This window comes from Rhinoraja longicauda, chromosome 3 (assembly GCF_053455715.1).
Source record: "Rhinoraja longicauda isolate Sanriku21f chromosome 3, sRhiLon1.1, whole genome shotgun sequence".
Taxonomy (NCBI): Eukaryota; Metazoa; Chordata; class Chondrichthyes; order Rajiformes; family Arhynchobatidae; genus Rhinoraja; species Rhinoraja longicauda.
Genome location: NC_135955.1, coordinates 71203561 through 71226594, shown reverse-complemented (window position 1 = coordinate 71226594; position 23034 = coordinate 71203561). Strand labels below are relative to the sequence as shown.

The following is a 23034-nucleotide window of genomic DNA, read 5'->3' as shown; positions in this document are numbered from 1 at the left end:
AGAAAGCTAATGGCATGTTGGCCTTCATAACAAGAGGATTTGAGTATAGAAGTAAAGAAGTCCTTCTGCAGTTGTATAGGGCCCTGGTGAGACCACATCTGGAGTATTGCGTGCAGTTTTGGTCCCCCATTTTGAGGAAGGACATCCTTGCTGTTGAGGCAGTGCAGCGAAGGTTTGTGAGGTTAATTCCCGGGATGGCGGGACTGTCATATGAGGAAAGATTGGAAAGACTGGGCTTGTATTCACTGTAATTTAGAAGGATGAAAGGGGATCTTATAGAAACATATAAAATTATAAAAGGACAAGCTAGATGCAGGAAAAATGTTCCCAATGTTTGGGGAGTCCAGAACCAGGGGCTACAGTCTAAGAATAAAAGGGAGGCCATTTAGAACTGAGATGAGAAAAAACTTTTTCACCCAGAGAGTTGTGAATTTGTGGAATTCTCTGCCACAGAAGGCAGTAGAGGCCAATTAACTGGATGAATTTAAAAGAGAGTTAGGTAGAGCTCTAGGGGCTAGCGAAATCAAGGGACATGGGGAGAAGGCAGGCACGGGTTACTGATTGTGGATGATCAGCCATGATCAGAATGAATGGCAGTGCTGACTCCAAGGGCCAAATGGCCTCCTCCTGCACCTACTTCCTTTGTTTCTATGTTTCTATTCAAGGCCCTAAATATGATAATGACATTTTCAGATCAACATTTGCAATACAACGAAGTATGATGTTAATGCCAGACATGAAATTTCAATTAATGGTCCTCAATATATATGGTGATTGTCAGTCGGTGCAGATCCTGGTCCGATAAACCTGTTTCCACTCTATCTCTAAACTAAAGTAAACTGACATATGAAACATACCCATACAATCATGCCCAGCTCAAAATGTGCTGTGGAAAACATTTATGGCTGAGATTTTCTCAAATTTTAGAAAGGAATTTGTACTCACCTGCAAAGATTTTATTGGAGTAACTTGCCAATACTGCATCAGTAATAGGCACAGCAAAACATCATGGAACTTTGAGTTCAAATTCCATTTTAAACAACTAGAGTTATACAATTTGTTGTATTATTTAAAAAATCATGCCAGAAACTTTCCCCTCACACAAAACTGACCACATTTCCAGGATGAATTAATCAGCGTTGGTCATTTTCAATAATTGTGCTGTGACTCAGGATTTAAATGAGGCTTAAATTTAAGCCTAAATTTAAAAGGATGGTAATTAAGCATGCTGTGAACTAATTCAGAAATAGATGGCTAATCTCAAATTAAATGGACAAAAGTTTTTAACTTTCCAAATATTTTAAGGTATTTTCAGCAAATCTTTATGATTAATCACAGCTGTCAACTTCTTTGTGATCTGGTTTTTGAAATGTATGAGTCAAAATACACCAGATAACTTCCGAAAAATATAAACCCAGCAGGTTGAGCTCATAGTGTCAATGTATTTTCTGTAGCTCCACAATATATTCAAAAGAAAACATTTAGCATTACTGACAGATGATGAATTTCCAGGCAAATATATTTGAAAACACTGGATGTTTGCACTGCTTCAAGGCAAATCTTGCAAAGATGAGGCAAACAATTCAAACAGGACATTCAATTTGCTGGAATGTTGCCAGATTATACTCCAATATCATTAAAGCCATCAGTGGAAAAGTATGAAGTACATAAATTGATTGAAACAAATTTAGTTGTTTTCATTTTGTTCCCGGCAAGAGAATTTTACCTCATTCAAGTTTATGTAAAATTTGGAGATTAAACGTCAGTCCAATCATCATGCAAAATAACCCCTGAAAAGTGCAAAATAAATTCATAGAACAAAATAGAATTCTATACAGCAGAATCAGGCCCTTTACCTCACCTTGTCCATGCTGACCAAGTCAGCATACGGAGCTGGTCCCATTTGCTTGCATTTGGCCAATATTCATCTGAACCCTTCCTATCCATACATCTGTCCAAATATGTTTTAAAAGTCACAATTGTATCCATTTCTATAGCTTCCTCTGACAGCTCATTCCAGAAATTGATGACGATCTGAGTGAAAAGATTGCCCCGGAGGTCCTTCTTAAACCTCTCCCCTCTCATAAGCCTATGTCCTCTCATTTTGAAATCTCTACCCTGGGAGAAAAACAGAGCCTTCACCTTATCTATGTCCTTTGTGTTCTTGTACTGCTCAATGAGGTCACTCCTCAGCCTCCTACACTCCAAAGGAAATAGTCCCAGCCTATCCAACCTCTCCCTCTAACCCAAGCCCGCAAGTGCAGTTATTGTACCAACCTCAGCTACCTCCTCTGCCAGATCATTCTATACAGTTATCACTCCAAATGAAAAAAATGCCTGTCCGGTTCTTATTAAATCTTTCCCCTCTCACCTTAAACCTATGTCCTCTGGTTCTTGATTCCCCTAATCATGTGTAAACGACTGTGCATTCAACTCCCTTCATGATTTTATATACCTTTATATATAAATAGTGATTCAGTATACAGAAGCAAGGGGGTCATTTAGAATGTTTATAAAACTGTTGGGATATAAGTAAAATATTGTGCACAGTCCCAGTAATCACACTTTGGGGAAGAATGTTAAGTCTACAGAGATGGTACATTTCAGATTTCCAGGGACTGCAATGGAAGAAAAGGGATTTAAATTCCAAAAAACTGCGGACAGTGGAATCTCAGGCTATTCTCATAAAGTTGAGAGATTTGATAGAATATATAGATTTATGACAAGTTTAAATAAGGTCCAGAAGCGCCTTAGTTCCCATTCATGCAAGGGTCAAGGAACAGGGGACACGGATTTAAAATAAAAGCTAAAGATCCGGGGGGGGCATGAAGAAAATCTTTGCACAGCAGGTAACAATGATTTGGAAAGCGCTGCCTTAAAGAGTGCTAGTTGTAGATGCAATTACGGCTTTCAAACTGGAAGAGTATAAATATTTCAAGGTGAAAAAAAAATAAGCAAAGACGAAAGAAAAGAGCGGGGTAGTGGAAATGTATGGATTGTTCTACAAAGAGCTGGCACCGATTTAAGATGAATTACTTCCTTCTGTTGTGTAACAACTCAGATTCTCTTTAAACACGCTAATGGTACATGTAAAAAGCAATTGTTCACATGATGTCCTAAAATAAAAAGGCTGTGAAAATCCAGTTAACACAAATGTTGTAGATAAACATAAACATAACAGAGCCAATACCATCTGCACAAATCTTTCTTGGAAGATTGACATGAATATCGAACAATTTCGACAACTTTCAGAAAAATGCATAATGTATGTTAAAAAATGCCATCATCAGATTAATAAAATGCTATGATTATTAATTTAGTTGTGTCATAGTCTGGAAGATATATCAAATATCATGGTGCTTATGTTTTTATACAATGGCATTTGTGATGTCTTAAATGTATATATAATCTATTATTTATTTAAGAAAGAGATATCCACAGATGCACCAGAGAAAGCATTTTATCAGGATGCATCACAGCTTGGTTTGGAAATAGTTCCATCCAAGACAGCAAGCAATTGCAGCAAATTGTGGATGCAGCCCAGACCATCACACAAACCAACCTCCCTTCTATGTATACCTATTTATACCTCTGCAAGGTCAGCAGCATAATCAAGAATGAGTTGGCTATTCCCTCATCTCCCCTCTCCCATCAGGCAAAATGTATAGAAGTGTGAAAACGTACACCACCAGATTCAGGGACAGTTTCTTCCCAGTTGTTATCAAGCAACTGAATCATCCTAACACAACCAGACAGCCGTGCTGAACTACTATCTATCTCTTTGGTGACCCTCGAACTATCCTTGATTGGACTTTGCTGGCTTTCCCATGCTCTAAACGTTGTTCCCTTATCAAGTATCTATATATTGTAAATGGCTCGATTGTAATCATGTATTGTCTTTCTGCTGACTGGTTAGCACGCAACAAAAGCATTTGGTACACGTGACAATAAACTAAACTGAAACTAATGGAAAGCAGAAAAATAAATGACACGTAAGTGGCAGTTTTTTTTTTTCCTCACGCTGATTTCAAATTTTCTTGTTATCAAATTTACATCAATTGTGCATTTCAGTAGGAAGTAAAAGGTGATACAAACGATGCAAAATAAGGAAAAATCTACACTGAGCAACAATTGTTGAACATTTTCTAACATTTTATAGAACAGAATGAAAGAAGTCTTTGGTTCCAATGTTTCAAACTAGTTGAAAGTCACTATTGCCCAGTGAAAAAACTCAGATTGGATCTTCTTCCTTGCTAAATTACTCACTGGCCACTGATGAAGTGCACTATCAGCTCCACAGGAAACAGTCATGAGTTATAATATAATGTTCAGAGACCTATGCAATGTCAGGAAATCTGGAAGAAGTTAAGATATTTCAAGAAGATGAACAGTGGAAAAGCAATGGATGGTCTATGTGAACAATTTACTATTTACAATGGAACCACTGCAGAATATGAGGGACAGTCATTGTCGATAATGTTGGTGGTACTCAGTCAGATACCATTATCTTCCTTTGAGGCATCTCACAGTTCTGACCTTTCCAAATTAATTTCAAGCACATGAGTAGCTATTTGCAAACTCTATGTTTCTATCCTACAGTCAGAATTTCATTGTTTATTGAAATAGTCATGTATAGTTATTCCGTCTCTACTTTTTCCTGCCCTGTATTGATAGATCTAACATTTTTGAATCTGCAGTGCATAATGATCTAAATCATGATTATATAGCAACATTTTATTATGGGCTTATTAATCCCCCATCATTATATTATGATGCTAGGTTGACTCAGATTATCTCAAAATTAAAGGTAGACACAAAATGCTGGAGTAACTCAGTGGGGCAGGCAGCATCTCTGGAGAGAAGGAATGGGTGACGATTTAAACTAGCATCTGCAGTTCTTTCCTACACATCTAAAAATCAAACTCACTCATTAATTCATGCAATGTACCAATGTTTCCCCATAATAAATGCAAAACATCAATAGAAATACTCACTGTTGGGAGCTGCAATTATTAAATAGACATCATTTTAAGACCCAACCTGCACCTTCCAATAGTTCGAGTGGATACCTGTGGCAAACCTATCTCAAAACATTGACAACCCATTAAACTGCTTTGTAGGTTGGTAATTTAGCTGTTCTAGAATCAGTAATCAAAAAACTGCAAACTATTAAAAATGAAAACATTGAAATGTTTCAAAAAGGCAAGGTAAGGTCATGTTGTTCTTCTTGCATATGTAGCCTCTTTTTAACATCTTTGGAATACTAGCATGGCATGGCCCACTTACCACAATGAATATTTCTAATCTAAATGTTCTTCCTCATCACTTCTAGCAATTCTTTGAATTACAGATGTTACACTTTACTGTGCCTTGCGCACACAGGAAAATATTTATTACATGTTTATATCATTCCATGTGTTATAAAAGGTAATTACACATATTGTTGTCTCCTCGAGATTTAAAACATATTTAATTTCAGGACATTCAAATCATATATTTGACAGCAAAAGCATTTATTCTCTGTGAGATTGAGTAAATTTGGCAGATGGCTGCTGAAGATTACATTTTAACTTGGTTAAACACAAGGGAATTTAATCAGAACAAATTTATTTTGGACTTTATCCAGAGACTTTTAGAACAGTACGTCAGCAGCACACAATCAGAATACATGTGCTTTGGTATTATTTGGCCTCTAAGAAAATATTACAAGAAAAACTAGTGTGAACTTTGCTGCCCAACTCATAAACATGCACATATTAATGACCCTAAACAAGGAAACAAAGAAACTCGAAACTTGGGTGAAGTTGTAAGGTCTAATCTATTAAAAATATTTTTTGTTACGGTAGTCTTAAAGATACAATTTTTATATCAGATACAATGATGAACTGCACTACCAATATAAATAAATGCAACAAGATAGAAATAACTAACAACTAATATGTACATGCAACACATATGACCAAAGTTGAGAATTAGAAGAGATATTGAAAAGAGAGGTAGTTCTGATAACAAAGATAAAGATTGCTCATAGAATAGATCTTACTTTGAAAAGTTATAAAAACCCAACAGGAAAAGCTCTGTCATCATGGCTAACAACAGAATTTTTTTAAATAATATCAAGTCGAAGGAAAATACTTACAATGCTGGCAAACATAGAAGCAAGCCAAAGTTGTGGGAAGCAGAATAGAGTAATCTTGTGAGTAATATAAAATAAACTGTAAAACGTTACAGAGATATATAATAAGAAAAACAAGAGGTCAAGTATTAACAAGGAGCTGAAATAAATCAGCATGCATTAAAAAGTTAAAAGAGAAAAGGGGACTGAAATCTGAAAAATCTCTTGGACCTAATGATTAGCATCCTAGATTTCTGGGAAAAAAAAGATTTATAGAGATAGTGTTTACACCATTTGTCATCTCCAAAAATTCCATTCCAAGAGCTTCCCCTCTGTAGATCCACAGTGCCCACCGGGAGCTTGAGTTAGACAGAGAGACTGTATAGGCTTGGTACTGTTTTCCTTGGTGCAAAGGAGGCTGAGGTGTAACCTTGTGCAATTTATAAAATTATAAGAGGTACAGTTAAGGTGGATGGTCACAGATAGGCAAGTCTAAAACTAGATGGCATAGGCTTAAGGTGACAGTGGAAAGATTCAGAGGTGAACTGAGAGACATCTTTTGCACACAGAGGGTGATGCGAACATGAAATGCACTGCCAAATGAAGTGGTAGAAACATTTACAAAGTTTAAAAGATATTTTGACAGGTTCATGGACAGGAAGGGTTTAAAGGGTGGAGGTAAATGGGACCAGGTCAGGTAGGCACCTTTGTCGGCATGGACAGGTTGGACTGAAGGGACTGCATCCATGCTGCATAACTATGACAATTTATATTTGACATTGCGTCTGCAACATTCAGCCTTGAGATATGGAATAAAGAAAACAAGGCCAATGGTCCAGAAAGCATGTTCTAATAGAAGGCAGAGAGCTCACGGAGGCACTCCTTTAAAGGACTGTCCTTCATAGCATCAAAGTTAGAGCGTGCATTATGGAAAATATTAATAGATTTAGTTCAGATGTATTAGTGCACCATATTTCAGTACAGCGATCCAACCTTTTGTTTAAGGGAAGAATAACTAGTTTCAGTTTAGTTTGATATCACGTGTACCAAGTAAAAAACTTTCGTTGCGTGCCACCCAGTCAGCAGAAAGACAATACATGATTACCATTGAGTGTATAGTTACATGCTAAGTGCAAGGTAAGGCCAGCAAAGTCTGATCAAAGGTAGTCCGAGGGTCACCAATGAGGTAGATAATAGTTCAGGACTACTCTCTAATTATGATAGGATGATTCAGTTGCTGATAACAGCTGGGAAGAGTCTGGAGGTGTGTGGTTTCACACTTCTATACCTTTTGCTCGATGGGAGATGGGAGAAGAGGGAGTGCTGAGCCAGAATGAGGCATAAATGGAGTCAATGGAAGGGAGGCTGGTTTGTGTGATGGTGTGGCTATGTCCTCAATTCCCAACAATTTCTTGCGGTCTTGGGTGGAGCTGTTCCCAAACCAAGCTGTGATGCATCCCGATAAAAAAATTATTGGACACATCTGTAGAGGCCCACCATGCTTCAGAGTAAAATCCCTTTATAAAATAAATATGGGTGTTTCTTTTTGAAAATCTGAACTTGTGCAAATGCTCAAATAAAAACAGAATGGAATCCTTAAAATAATTATGTTAATATTAAATTACATTAAACTTTATTTTGGAAAGATAATTAAGATTAGATAAATTGATCTTTGATTGATTGTAGATGTAATATCTGTCTGCCTGTCTCTCTATTTATCACTATCATTCGATCTGTCCCTGTCTATTTCTCTCTTTCTCGCTCTCACTATCGATTTATTCTGATGTATTTGTTTGTTGTGCTGTTGCTTATAATGTCCCTGCCAAGCTGCAGCAAGAATTTCAATGTTTCCGCACATATGACAAATAAACACTCATGAATCTACATTATGTATATCATTCTCGATACTTAAAATTATATATAATTACATTTGCAATTATTACATTTGCAGCATTATAACGTGAGGAAATGGAATTTTAATAACTTCAATCTAAAAGTGATAACAATAAATCCAAAAGAATTATTTGAAACCAATCTTTTGACTGAAAACTGTTTAAAAGTTTGTGTATCTATTTTCAATTCAAACATCAACACGGGTAAAAGGCAAGACTGAAAAGAGTCTGTTGTGTCACAAAACACTATTTAACAAAAAAATCAAATCTACAGAGCATTTACTGATTGCATATACAAGCCCATTTATACACAACTGGTCAAAAAAAACAAGAGGTAATTTTTCCCCATCTCGTCTGCTCTGCTCAATAGATTTTTTGGATTTTCATGCAGCAAACTATTACAGATCACGGAATGAGAAAAACACTTCAAAAAATAAACAAATTCATTTGGGAAAATGTATCCCTCATAGGCTACTTTATCAGACCATGTGGATACACAGTACAGTGTCTTGATGCAACACAATGGATTTTATTTCTAAAACTACCTAAGGCTGTCTTTGTAAATTCTTAAGTGGCACTTTCTGCCATGCAATGGTAAGAAGAAAGAAGAAATATGATGTTATTTTAAACAACAGGGGGAATGAAAAGCACTGTCCACAATCCATTTATAATAAATAGCTTGGAGGAATTAATCTGCTGATGTACGATGTCCTAAAGAAACAATTTTCTACTGTCTGCTGAATCCAGATAACTGATCTGCAATCAAATTATTGTGGATTAGATACAACTCCTATTAGAATCGAGACACGTGGGCTGGACATGCAAGTGGAACTGACATTCTTCCCTTTACTGTTTTCATATCTTGTTTGCCGCAAGTATGCCGCTTACATGGAAAAAAAGACTTTACCACATAACAGAGATGGAAAATGGATTTGCATACTATAATTTTACTCTTTTGAGGCTGAGTTAATGACACATTACTTCTTTACAACAATAGTATTAAACCATAATCAAATGAGAAATTGAAATCGGTGATAGGTGATGTTCAATGTGAGAAGTGTGAGGTCACCCACTTTGGATCATACAAGGCCAAATTGATTTTTTTAAATATAAAACTAAGAGGTTTGGATGAGTAAAGAGATGTAGAAGAGTATGGATGCACATCATCATATTATTGTTGACACATACAGTGCCCTCCACAATGTTTGGGACAAAGACCCATCATTTATTTATTTGCCTCTGTACTCCACAATTTGAGATTTGTAATAGAAATAATCACATGTAGTTAAAGTGCACATTGTCAGATTTTAATAAAAAGCAATTTTTACACATTTTGGTTTCACCATGTAGAAATTACAGCTGTATCCATAGCCCCCCATTTCAGGGTACCATAATGTTTGGGACACATGGCTTCACAGGTGTTTGTAATTGCTCAGGTGTGTTTAATCGCCTCCTTCATGCAGGTCTAAGAGAGCTCGCAGCACCTCGTCTTTCCTCCACTCTTTCCATCACCTTGGAAAGTTTTATTGCTGTTTATCAACATGAGGACCAAGGTTGTGCCAATGAAAGTCAAAGAAGCCATTATGAGACTGAGAACCAAGAAGAAAACTGCTCAACCTTAAGCTTACCAAAATCAACTGTTTGGAACATCATTAAGAAGAAAGAGAGCACAGGTGAGCCTACTAATCCCAAAGGGACTGGCAGGCCAAGGAAGACCTCCACAGCTGATGACAGAAGAATTCTCTCTATAATAAAGAAAAATCCCCAAACATCTGTCCGACAGATCAGAAACATTCTTCAGGAGTCAGGTGTGGATTTGTCAATGACCACTGTATGCAGAAGACTTCATGAACAGAAATACAGAGGCTACACTGCAAGACGCAAACCACTGGTGAACCACAAAAATAGGCTGGCAGGTTACAGTTTGCCAAGAAGTACTTAAAAGAGCAACCACAGTTCTGGAAAAAAAGTCTTGTGGACAGATGAGACGAAGATTAACCTATATAAGAGTGATGGCAAGAGCAAAGTATAGAGTAGAGAAGGAACTGCCCAAGATCCAAAGCATACCACCTCATCACAGTGGTGGGGGTGTTATGGCCTGGGCATGTATGGCTGCTGAAGGCACTGGCTCACTTATCTTCATTGATAATACAAATGCTGATGGTAGTAACATAATGAATTCTGAAGTGTTTCGACACATCCTATCTGCTCAAGTTCAAACAAATACCTCAAAACTCATTGGCCGGCAGTTCATTCTACAGCAAGACAATGATCCCAAACATACTACCAAAGCAACAAAGGAGTTTATCAAAGCTACAAAATGGTAAATTCTTGAGTGGCCAAGTCAATCACCCGATCTGAACCCAATTGAGCATGCCTTTTATATGCTGAAGAGAAAACTGAAGGGGACGAGCCCCCAAATCAAGCATAAGTTAAAGATGGCTGCAATACAGGCCTGGCAGAGCATCACCAGAGAAGATACCCAGCAACTGGTGATGTCCATGAATTGCAGACTTCAAGCAGTCATCGCATGCAAAGGATATGCAACAAAATACTAAACATGACTACTTTCATTTACATGACATTGCTGTGTCCCAAACATTATGGTGCCCTGAAATGGGGGGACTATGTATAAACACAGCTGCAATTTCTATATGATGAAACCAAAATGTCTAAAAATGGCCTTTATTAAAATCTGACAATGTGCACTTTAACCACATGTATTTTTTTCTATTACAAATCTCAAATTGTGGAGTATAGGCAAATAAACAAACGATGGGTCTTTGTCCCAAACATTATGGAGGGCACTGTACCAAAAGTAATTAAAAAATCTAATTGAGCTTTGCAATTCATTTTGCAAGATGCTGAATAAAAAATGAGCAAAAGGATTTGTTCAACGGTGGGAACATATTGCCAGAAAATAAGTAGCCACTGATCACAGGAAGCAAATATGAGCGTGGAAAGGGATTGAGTACAGTGTCATTAGAATGTTGCAGAATCTGTAACAATTAAATTCTTGGGACAAATTGTATAATTTAATTTGTATCTCCTATATCAAAAGGTTGACCGTGATCTGTTCAAGGTCTTTGAAATGTTTTGGGAATTCTGCATGTTGAAAGAGATTTCCTGTGATTGAAAATTCAAACACAAGGGACACAATCTTAAATTCACTACAATGACATTAAGCTGGTAGACTGAAAAGGGGTCTGAAGAAGAGTTCCGATCCTTTTTCTCCAGAGATGCTGCCTGACCTGCTGAGTTACTCCAAAACTTTGTGTCTATCTTCAGCAGATAAACAATGAACACTTTTGAACTGAAAAGGTAAACAAAATCTCACCCCAATTGAGATACATCAGAAAAATAGAGCAAGGCAGAAACTGGCAGATTTTTATCAAATAAGAATATTAAGAGAGACAAGAAAAAGACATGCAAAATGAATTGAGCTATAGATTATGTGCAAGAAGGTAATGCAGATGTTGGTTTACACCAAAAATGGGCACAAAATGCTGGATTAATGCAGCGGATCAGGCATCATCTTTGGAGAAAAGGAAAAGGTGACATTTTGGGTTGATACCCTTCATCACACTGATAAATGTTCCATTTTCCAATGTTCATTTTCCAATGTTCTATAGATTCAGGATCAGTGGATTGGAGGGTAGCCCACTTTTTAAGAAAGGAGGGAACGAGAAAACAGGAAATTATAGACCAGTTAGTCTGACATCAGAAGATGCTGGAGTCAATTATAAAAGACGAAATTGCGGAGCATTTGGATAGTAGTAACAGGATCGTTCCGAGTCAGCATGGATTTACGAAGGGGAAATCATGCTTGACTATTCTTCTGGAATTGTTTGAGGATGTAACTAGGAAAATTGACAGGGGAGAGCCGGTGGATGTGTACCTCGACTTTCGAAAGCCTTCGACAAGGTTCCACATAGGAGATTAGTGGGCAAAATTAGAGCACATGGTATTGGGGGTAGGGTACTGACATGGATAGGAAATTGGTTGACAGACAGAAAGCAAAGAGTGGGAATAAATAGGTCCCTTTCAGAATGGCAGGCAGTGACTAGTGGGGTACTGCAAGGCTCGGTGCTGGGACCGCAGCTATTTACAATATACATTAATGACTTGGATAAAGGGATTAAAAGTATTATTCGCAAATTTGCAGATGATACAAAGCTGGGTGGTAGTGCGAACTGTAAGGAAGATGCTATGAGGCTGCAGGGTGACTCGGACAGGTTGTGTGAGTGGGCGGATGCATGGCAGATGCAGGAGTTTAATGTGGATAAGTGTGAGGTTATCCACTTTGGTGGTGAGAATAGGAAGGCAGATTATTATCTGAATGGTGTCAAGTTGGGAAAAGGGGACGTACAACGAGATCTGGGTGTCCTAGTGCATCAGTCACTGAAAGGAAGCATGCAGGTACAGCAGGCAGTGAAGAAAGCCAATGGAATGTTGGCCTTCATAATAAGAGGAGTTGAGTATAGGCGCAAAGAGGTCCTTCTGCAGTTGTACAGGGCCCTAGTGAGACCACACCTGGAGTACTGTGTGCAGTTTTGGTCTCCAAATTTGAGGAAGGATATCCTTACTATTGAGGGCGTGCAGCATAGGTTTATTAGGTTAATTCCCGGAATGGCAGGACTGTCGTATGTTGAAAGACTGGAGCGACTAGGCTGGTATACACTGGAATTTAGAAGGATGAGAGGGGATCTTATCGAAACATATAAGATTATTAAGGGGTTGGACACGTTAGAGGCAGGAAACATGTTCCCAATGTTGGGGGAGTCCAGAACAAGGGGCCACAGTTTAAGAATAAGGGGTAGACCATTTAGAACAGAGATTAAGAAAAACTTTTTCAGTCAGAGAGTTGTGAATCTGTGGAATTCTCTGCCTCAGAACGCAGTGGAGGCCAATTCTCTGAATGCATTCAAGAGAGAGCTAGATAGAGCTCTTAATGATAGCGGAGTCAGGGAGTATGGGGAGAAGGCAGGAACGGGGTACTGATTGAGAATGATCAGCCATGATCACATTGAATGGCGGTGCTGGCTCGAACGGCCGCATGGCCTACTCCTGCACCTATTGTCTAAAGGGTCTTAACCTGAAACGTCACCTATTCCTTTTCTTCAGAGATGCTGCCTGACCCGCTGAGTTATTCCAGCATTTTGTGTCTATATTCTGAGTTGCAGATTACACAGGTTTAAACAACATTTCAGAAGAGGTTGGATTGGCTGACATGGCCTTCATCCATTCTTGTGGCTCAAATAGTAAACATGCCTCTCAAATGCCAGGTTCAAATCTTACTCGAGTTTAAGTATAAAAATCTAGACTGATGAAATACTGATGAAATGCTGCAGTTAGAGGTGCTCATTTAAAAATGGTCTTTCAAGTGGATGTCACATATATCCGTAGGATTAAAAAGCAGGGACGCATTCTTGATGTCCAAGCTATCTCACTTTCATAGCATGCCTTAAAAAGCAGGATATCTGCTCCTTATCATATTGCTGTTTTTGTGAGCCTGCCAAGAGTAAATTAGTAGCTACATTTCCCACAGTCGTAACTGGCGATCACGGTGGTGCAGCGGTAGAGTTGCTGCCTTACAGCGAATATAGCACCAGAGACCTGGGTTTGATCCTGACTATGGGTGCTGTCTGTAAGGAGTTTGTACGTTCTCCCCGTGACCTGCGTGGGTTTTCTCTGAGATTTTCGGTTTCCTCCCACACTCCAAGGACGTACAGGTTTGTGGATTAATTGGCTTAGTAAATGGAAAAATTGTTCCTAGTGTGTAGGATAGTGTTAATGTGTGGGGATTGCTGGTCGGCGCAGCCCGGTGGGTTGAAGGGCCTGTTTCCACGCTGTATCTCGAAAGTAAACTAAACTAAAAAACTAAACATAACTTTTATAGAGTCATGGATGGCGTGCAAAAATTGTATTTTCTACAAATGTTCAAAAAGGCGTGCAGGGATTAATCTAGTAACTCCAGATCCGTCACTTCAACTTCAGTGATAGGGAAAGTGCTAGAAACAACCACTGACATTACCAGTTGCTTGGATAAGTGTAACGATACGATACGATACAACTTTATTTATCCCAGGAGGGAAATTGGTCTGCCAACAGTCATAAAACACAACAAGATACATGAAACATGAAATTAAAGTGATGAACGGAAAATCCAGGATTGGGGATGTACAAAGATTGGGGAGGAGGGAGTGGGGAGGGGGTGGGTGGAAGAGCAAGTCTACCCCACGACAGAAGGGTGAGAAGTTGTACAGTTTGATAGCCACAGGGAAAAAGGATCTCCTGTGGCGTTCTGTGCTGCATTTTGGTGAAAACAGTCTGTTGCTGAAGATGCTCCTTGGTTGACCTGAAGGTTGACCAGTGCGTCATGAGCTGTATTGTCCCAAATGCTCTGCAGTTTGCGGAGCATCCTTCCCTCCAATACCATCTCCAGTGAATCCAACTCCACCCCCAGGATGGCTTTCCTGATCAGCTTGTTAATTCTGTTGGCGTCCACGGCCTTTGTCCTGCTACCCCAGCACACAACATGACGAAGATGGCACTGGCCACCACCGATTGAGAGAACATCTGCAGCATCTTACTGCAGACGTTGAAAGAGCGGAGCCTCCTCAGAAAGTACAGACGGCTCTGTCCCTTCTTATAGTGCCTCAGCGTTCCTGGACCAGTCTAGTTTACTGTCCAGGGAAACTCCAAGGTACTTGTACTCTTTGTAACAGTGTAAACAAGTGAGAGTAAGCCGGCATGAACTTGTTAAAGACAAATCATGTCGAACTAAATAAATAAAATTTTGCGATGAAGTAACAGAGAGGATTGACAAAGGAAATGCATTTAATATGGTATATCTAGATATTAAAATGTATTTGATAATGTCATGAATGGTATGGGCAGACAGAATCTGTTCCAATTGGCAGAAAAGTCAAGAAGTTAGGGATTTAGAAACAAGGCAATAAGGAAAGAATAAGCAAAGAACAATACAGGGTAGACACAAAATGCTGGAGTAACTCAGCGGGTCAGGCAGCATCTCTGGATAGAAGGAATGGGTGACGTTTCGGGTCGAGACCCTTCTTCAGACTGATGCCGGGGTAGGGGGCGGGACAAAGATAGGATGTAGTAGGAGACAGGAAGACTAGTGGGAGAATTGGGAAAGGGGAGGGGAAAGAGAGGGAGAGAGGACCAATCTGAAGTTAGAGAAGTCAATGTTCATACCGCTGGGGTGCAAACTGCCCAAGCGAAATATGAGATGCTGTTCCTCCAATTTGTGCTGGGCCTCACTATGACAATGGAGGAAGCCCAGGACAGAAAGATCAGATTGGGAATGGGAGGGAGAGTTCAAGTGCTGAGCCACCGGGAGATCAGGTTGGTTATGGCGGACTGAGCGAAGGTGTTGAGCGAAATGATCGCCGAGCCTGCACTTGGTCTCACTGATGTAGAGAAGTTGACATCTGGAACAGCGGATACAATAGATGAGGTTGGAGGAGGTGCAGGTGAACCTCTGCCTCACCTGGAAAGACTGTTTGGATGGAGTTGAGGGGGGAGGTAAAGGGACAGGTGTTGCATCTCCTGCAGTTGCAGGGGAAAGTACCTAGGGAGGGTACTTGTATCAAACTCCAGCTCCCTGCGGGCCTCCACCAACGACTCTGCCGATCCTCGTCACTCCACCGCCCACCAGCAGGACGCAGCCGTTGCCTCAGCGCCGGGCCCACAGTCCCCACGAAGCAGAGTCCAACAGCCCGTGGTTTGACTCCGCTGGGTCCTACCTTAACCAACCTGATCTCCCGGTGGCTCAGCACTTGAACTCCCCCTCCCATTCCCAATCTGACCATTCTGTCCTGGGCCTCCTCCATTGCCATAGTAAGGCCCAGCACAAATTGGAGGAACAGCATATCATATTTCGCTTGGACAGTTTACACCCCAGCGGTATGAACATTGACTTCTCTAACTTCAGATAGTTCCTCCGTCCCTCTCTTTCCCCTCCTCTTCCCAATTCTCCCACTAGTCTTCCTGTCTCCTTTTACATCCTATTTTTGTCCCGCCCACTCCCCTGATTTCAGTCTGAAGAAGGGTCTCGACCCGAAACGTCACCCATTTCTTCTCTTCAGAGATGCTGCCTACCTGCTGAGTTACTCCAACATTTTGTGTCTATCTTCGATTTAAACCAGCATCTGCAGTTTTTATTCCTAAAGAATAATACAGTATCAAGGTAACAAAGTAGCACAGACAGAATAACAGGGTTCTTGGTCTGAAAGGAAACATGACAGAACAGAAATTCATTGCCAAAGCAGTGCTGTGTGTCTCTTGTATCAAATTGCAGAATGTCAAAAGGGTTGCCAACAGTGTGAAGAATATTTCTTAATTATTTGATGAAAAACATTGGCAAAATCAACCTGGAAGCAGCCACTGTCCAAACCCAGGACTCTCTCTGTAGCCAGCACGTCCTTCCTCAGATATGGGGCCCAAAGTTGCTCACGATATTCCAAATGCGGCCACACCTGCACATGGCAAAGTCTGTGCATTTCATCCTTACTTTTATATTCAAATCCTCTTGAAATGATTGCTAGCATTGCATTTACCTTCCTTATCCAACTCAACCTGCAAGTTAACCTTTTGGAAATCCTTCACGAGTACTCCAAAGTCCCTTTGAACATCCAATTACTGAATACTCGCCCCATTTAGAAAGGCGTCTATGCCTTTATCCCTTGGCCTATTCTGCACCTTATTCCTTAATCATTGCTTATCGCCCCAGCACAATGTTATTCAGTTTGTAAGACGGTTCATTTTTTTATCATTTGAAAAATGATAAAAATTACTTCATGCCATATTTTCTCCATAAACTCCTTTTTCATTGTTCTCTCTGGTAGATCAAAAGTTATATTTAAATCAGCATTGAAATGTAATGAATTTGGGAGCACTCTAAACAATAATTTTAAAATGCTTCAGCTATCAATTCGGCCATTTATTTCCTGCACAACGCATAAATGTATCTTTGGAAGATACTTCATGAAATCAGAAAGATTTTCATTAATCCTAATCAGACTTAAAATAGTGAAGGAGTGGTAGGAGATTTGATATTTCTATTTGCCTAACTTCAGAATATATTTCTATGGAAATACTGTCACTGATCTGGCAGTAATTATGGGGATTTATGATGAATGGGTATTAGTTTACTACTTACCCTTGTGAGGTGAATCACCCCTTGGGATGTGACAGAGCAGCCCATAAAACCCACATATTGCAGCAGAGGACAATGTTCTGCAAATGTTTTCACCGACTTATCTGTCACCTGCAGAAAGAATGCAAAAAATACAAATTAGCCTGACATTTATCCAGCAGCGAAGCAATACATTCATCAAAAGAAGAAGTTTTAACAAACTCTATCGAACAAATTAATTTGAAGGAACATTTTGCGTAAAGGGCATTATACTGAAATCATCAATAAAACAATACTCACAATGTCTCAATTTCACCTGCTTTGAAAAGCTTTTGGGGTTTTTTCAGACACCCGAGCAAAATTATAAATAAATGAAGTAATTAAATATATAGGATTCATGAGATAGTACAAAACAAAATTTCTGAATAACAGCAAACAACTAAGAAAAATCGCTCAATATTTTAGCCAGTCAATCTTACAAAATAAAAATTTCAAAAATCTCTCAATTTTTTAATCATCACTTCATTATCATTGCCTAACCTTCAAATAATATTAGCAGCTCCCATTCTTTTTTAAAAATAAATGTCTCTTTTTCACCCTCACCCATTCTCTCATTGTTTTCTTTCCTGTTTAGTTTGGTAAATTTCATTCCATAGTGGTTTAAGCGCACACAAAAAAACAAAGAAGATGAAGAGCTTAAACAATGCTATTCAGAGCTATAGAACACTAAGATATCATTTACCCACAGTGACCCTCTGCTACAGCTAGCTGCAATGGGAACAACCAGCTAACAGCGTTCCCCCATGTTATGAGAAATGTTTTTGCATCTGATTATTGCTCTTAGTTGGATTCATTACTGAGCCTGGGGGGATCCTCAGTAGCAATGTACTGAAGGGTTGCATAAAATTCCTCCAACCTGGGCAAGAAAGGTAAGCGTTTTTATTTTAATTAATGTCAGTTCACTGTTTTCAAATAAATGTGTGATTGCTTAATATCCAATTTATATTTATTTACAGTCTCAGCTTCAGCAGCTCGGCCTCTAGCTCAGGGGGAACCATCTTGGTATTTAATGCAGCAATGGGAATTGTGCTGGGGACAAATAGGAGGATTTGTTGATCACGACCTGGCCCAATTTACTAAACAGTGCTTGAAGCTAGAAGTGCTGGAGTATATTCCTTGAGTTGCATATGATTCCCATTGGGCCTGATAGAAAACTATGCAGTGAACTATAATGACCTCCTTAATTTTTCTGAACATTTTACAACCTTCCTCCACCAAACCCCTTGGGTGCTCATTTGAACTTGGAGGGAATGGACGCATATCAAATCAGGCAGACTTAAACCATGGGTATATTTTGCACAGGCAACTATGTTAATTACAAACCTGAACACAAACTTGTATTTGATCTAATATTTATACACCCAATAGTCAGTCTCAGAGGAAGAATTTCACTTTGCAATTTTTTTCTTATTAGCGCAATGATAGTTTCTGAATGACATGGATGAGCAGACTTAATAAAATAGCAGTAAATAATGGAAATCTTCTTGAATAAACAATATCTCTATTCCTATAATAGTCAATGATAAGGTGTGAGGAACGAAACTCAGCTTGAATATATAACATTACAACTCGTAGGCAAGTCACAGTCAAATATACAAATGTTATTATTCATATACCTAGCTGGAGGGCCACAATCATTGGCCAGGATTGGAAAGGGGTATTATAAGAATTAAAGCAAAAAATGTTAATCAATAGTGCTGATAATCACAGATTGTGTAAATTGTAGGATGGGAACATTAATGAAGTCATGGATGCTTAAACTCTTGCATGTACGGGAGATGCAAAGCATCAATTTCTATCTTTACAGCATGCTTAATGTTGTAAAATGATCTAAGCCAAATTACAGACATGTTATCAAATAGAATTTTGCACAAAGCTACACAGAATGCTACTACAACAAGCAAAAAAACAAGTTTCAAGCATCATCATTGGGAGGCAGAAATGTAGAGACATAAGGAGATGATTGTGGAAGACTATAATGCTGAAGGCATAGCTGCTAACAATGGAGCAATTAATACTGAGAATGCAGAATAGGTCCGAGTGCAGACATTGCAAAGGCATATGGAAATTTACAAAGGTGGCGGGAAGCAAGGTCATGGGAACCTTTGTAAATAAGAATTAAAATTTTACAATCGAGTCATTCCTGGATTAGGCAAGCACAAGAGGGATGATTTAATGAAAGGCCAACAACCAGAACTATAATTGCTACTTCACAGATGCTGCCTGTCCTGCTGAGAACTCAAAGCATGTATTGTTTACATTTTGAATTTCCAGCATCTGCAGTCTTTTGCTTTTTGAATCATGGTCCATATTTGAATAAAAATATTAGTAATTTTGATATGCTTATGAATGATGGAGCTCCAAGCCTGATTGAAGAACTACCTAACCAGCATAATGTTACCCCCAGTTAGTTTATTGGCATGTATACCAAGGTACAATGGAAAGCTTTTTGTTGTGTGCTATCCAGTCCTCAAAAAAATCATTGACATTTGATAGGGAGTTAACCAATCAAGTGCCTCAAGAATATTTTCTGTTATTGGCCAGAAGACAACAGAATTATTGATTTATAGATTAAATCCTTAGTGCTTCATAAGACAAGAAAAATAAGGCATATTATTGCTCTTCACTATGTTTATAAAGAATATGTTCAATCTCTCCCTTCTTTGTCTTCCAGCGGTCGGGGGCGAATTTCTTCAGTGAAGAATGTGGTGAATCTATGACGGGATGATCTTAATCCCGTAGGCGGCGGCGAGTCTTCCTCGTCGGGGCGATCAAGCTCCTTCATCGGGGGGATCTCAGCTCCCCCGCGCCGGCGTTCTACCCCGGGTCGGGACCAGTCGAACCTCGTGCAGCTTTTGGAGCTCCCGACCGGTCTCAACCCGAGACTGCGAGCTCCTGATGTTAAAGTCCGCAGGCTGCATTGGAGCATCGATCCCAGGCATGGGATCACAGGCTCAGATGATAAGTCCACGCCCCCGCGGGGACTCAAGGTCAGTCCCAGGCAAGACCTCCAGCTCCGTGATGTTAGGCCGCAGAGCGGCCAGCGATACGATCCGGCAAACAATTGCATCTCTGGCAAGGTAAGAGATTGAAAAAAAGTTTCCCCTGAGAGGTCGTAGCCTCAGAATTAAAGGATGTTATTTTAGGTAGATGAGGAGGAATTTCTTCAGTGAAGAATGTGGTGAATCTATGAAATTCTTTGCCACAGAAGGCTGTGGAGGCCGTCAGTAGATATTTTTAAGACAGAGATAGATTTATTCTTGATTAGTACAGATGTCAGAGGTTATGGGGAGAAGGCAGGAGAATGGGGTTAGGAGGGAGAAAGATCAGCCATAATTGAATGGCAAAGTAGACTTGATGGGCCAAATGGTCTAATTCATAAATTACCTTATGAACATTCTCGTAAATCTTCTCAGCACTCTTTCCAGTTTAATGGCATTTTCCTGTGGCATGGTGACCAAAACTGAACATAATATTCCAAGTGGGACCTCACCAGTGTCTTGCACAACTGTAACATACCATTCCAATTTCTATTATTTTTTTTGTGAACCACCATCTGAAGTTCCTTGTTTCTACTTCTATAATCAATTCCTGGACTGATGGCCAGCTTGGCTAGCATGCCAAAAGCCTTCTTCACCACCCAATGCCACTTTCAGGGAATTATGTGCTTGTATTCCTAGGTCCCTCTGTTCTTGAAAACCACCCAGGTCCTGACCGTTTATTGTAAAGGTCTTGCACAACTTTGACTTCCCAAAATGCAATACTTCATACTTATAAGGTCATAAGGGATAGGAGTACAATTAGGCCATTTGGCCCATCTAGTCGACTCTGCTATTCAATCATGGCTGATCTATCTCTCCCTCCTAATCCCATTGTCCTGCCTTCTCCCCATAATCTCTGACACCTGTGTCACGGGGTCATACACTCTGCAACCAGGCTCTTCGGCCCAAAAAGTCCGTGTCGACCATCAACCACCCATTTATATGATTCCCATCTTATTTTCCCCAAATTCCCATCAACCTTTCCTTGAACCCACCACTCACCTGCACACTGTCGACAATTTAAAGTGAGCAAATATTTTAGATATACAGCCCTTCGACCCACCGTGTCCACGCCAGCCAACGATCATCGGTACACTAGTTCTATGTTATTCCACTTTTGCATCTTACACTCTAGGGGCAATTAACAGAAGCCAATTAACTGACAAACCTGCATATCTTTGAATGGGGGGGGGGGGGGGGGGGGGAGGGGGGGGGGGGAAGCCAATGCACCCGGAGAAAACCCATGTGGTCACAAGGAGAATGCTAAAACGCTGCAGATAGCACCCGTCTGATCCTACCATAATTCTTGATAATTATTTTCACTGCCTGTGATACCCCCTTTTAGTGTCATCTGCTAACCTACCAAACATGCCTTGCGCATTCTCAGCCAAATTGTTGATATGGATTACAAACAGCAAGCAGTGGACCCAGCATCTGATTACTGCCATTAATCACAGACCTTCAATCTGAGAAATAACCTTCCACTCCCATCCTCTACTTCCTACCATGAAGATAATTCTGTATCCAGGAAGATAGCTCTCCCTTGATCCCATGCAATCTAACCTTCCAGAGCAGCCTACCATGTGAAACCTTAACAAAGGCCTTGCTGAAGTCCAAGTAGACTATATCTACTGCCCTGTTCTCATCAATCTTCTTGGTTACTTTTTCAAAATAATCAATTTTGTGAGACATGATATCCCATGTTGACGATCACGAATTATCCATGTCTTTCCAAATACATTTTATCCCTGAGAATCCACTCTAGTAACTTTCCCAGTGCAGATTTACTTTAGAATTTACTTTACTCTAGGCTTTAGAGATACAGTGTGGAAACATGCCCTTTGGCCCATCGAGTCTCTGCCGACCAGCATTCACCCTGTACACTAACACTAACCTACACACTTGGGACAATTTACAATTTACAGAAGCCAATTTGCAGATGCCAGAAGCCAAACCCTACAAACCTGTGCACCTTTAGGGCGTGGGAGGAAATCGGGGCACCCAGAGAAAACCCATGCGCCCACAGCGAGAATGTACAAACTCCATATAGACAGCGCCCATGGTCAGGATCGAACTGTCTCTGGCACTGTAAGGCAGCAACTCTACCACTGTGCCATCCCTTTAAGCTTACTGATCTACAGTTCCAAGGTTTTTCTCTGCAGCCCTTCTTAAATAGAAGCACACCCAGTCTGTCGGTACCTCATCCGTGTCTAACGATAATTCATATATCTCAGCCAGGACACCTGCAATTTCTTCCTTAGCTTCACGCAGTGTCCTTGGATAGATATGATCAAGCCTAGGAAATTTATCTACCTTTGTCTGTCCAGGGACGTCCAGCACCTCCTAAACTGTAATATAGACCGTGTTCAAGAGATCTTCTTTCCCAATTTGCCATGTCTTTCTTGCAGTAAGAGACCTTGCCCATTTTCTGTGGACCCCACATATAGATGACCACGATTGTTTCTGAGGGTTCTATTCTTTCCATGCTAACCCTTCTTCGCTTTGGATTCTCCTTGATCCTATCCACCAGCGGTCTCATGCCACTTTTTTGCCTTCCTGATTTCTTGTTTAAGTATGCTCCTCAATCCCCTATAATCTTCGTGGGATACACCTGATCTCAGCTGTTTATATCAATCCCTTGCCACCTCCTTTTTCCTGACCAGAGCCTCAATTTCTCTCATCATCCACGGTCCCTTGCTCCTGCCTGCCTCATCCTTCACTCTAACAGGAATATGCATACCTTGAACTCTCACTATTACGCTTTTG

The 23034-nt window shown here is 39.9% G+C and overlaps 1 protein-coding gene across 2 annotated transcripts in view; it reads right to left on the bottom strand.

The window, feature by feature from the left end:
• The window catches only part of fbxl17 (F-box and leucine-rich repeat protein 17), a 522739-nt gene that overhangs the window by 351719 nt on the left and 147986 nt on the right, over nt 1-23034 (bottom strand). For both annotated transcript variants that reach the window (XM_078396384.1, XM_078396385.1), the window contains one exon: nt 17192-17299. In XM_078396384.1, the coding sequence (XP_078252510.1) occupies nt 17192-17299 (108 nt within the window). The remainder of the gene's footprint in view (nt 1-17191; nt 17300-23034) is intronic.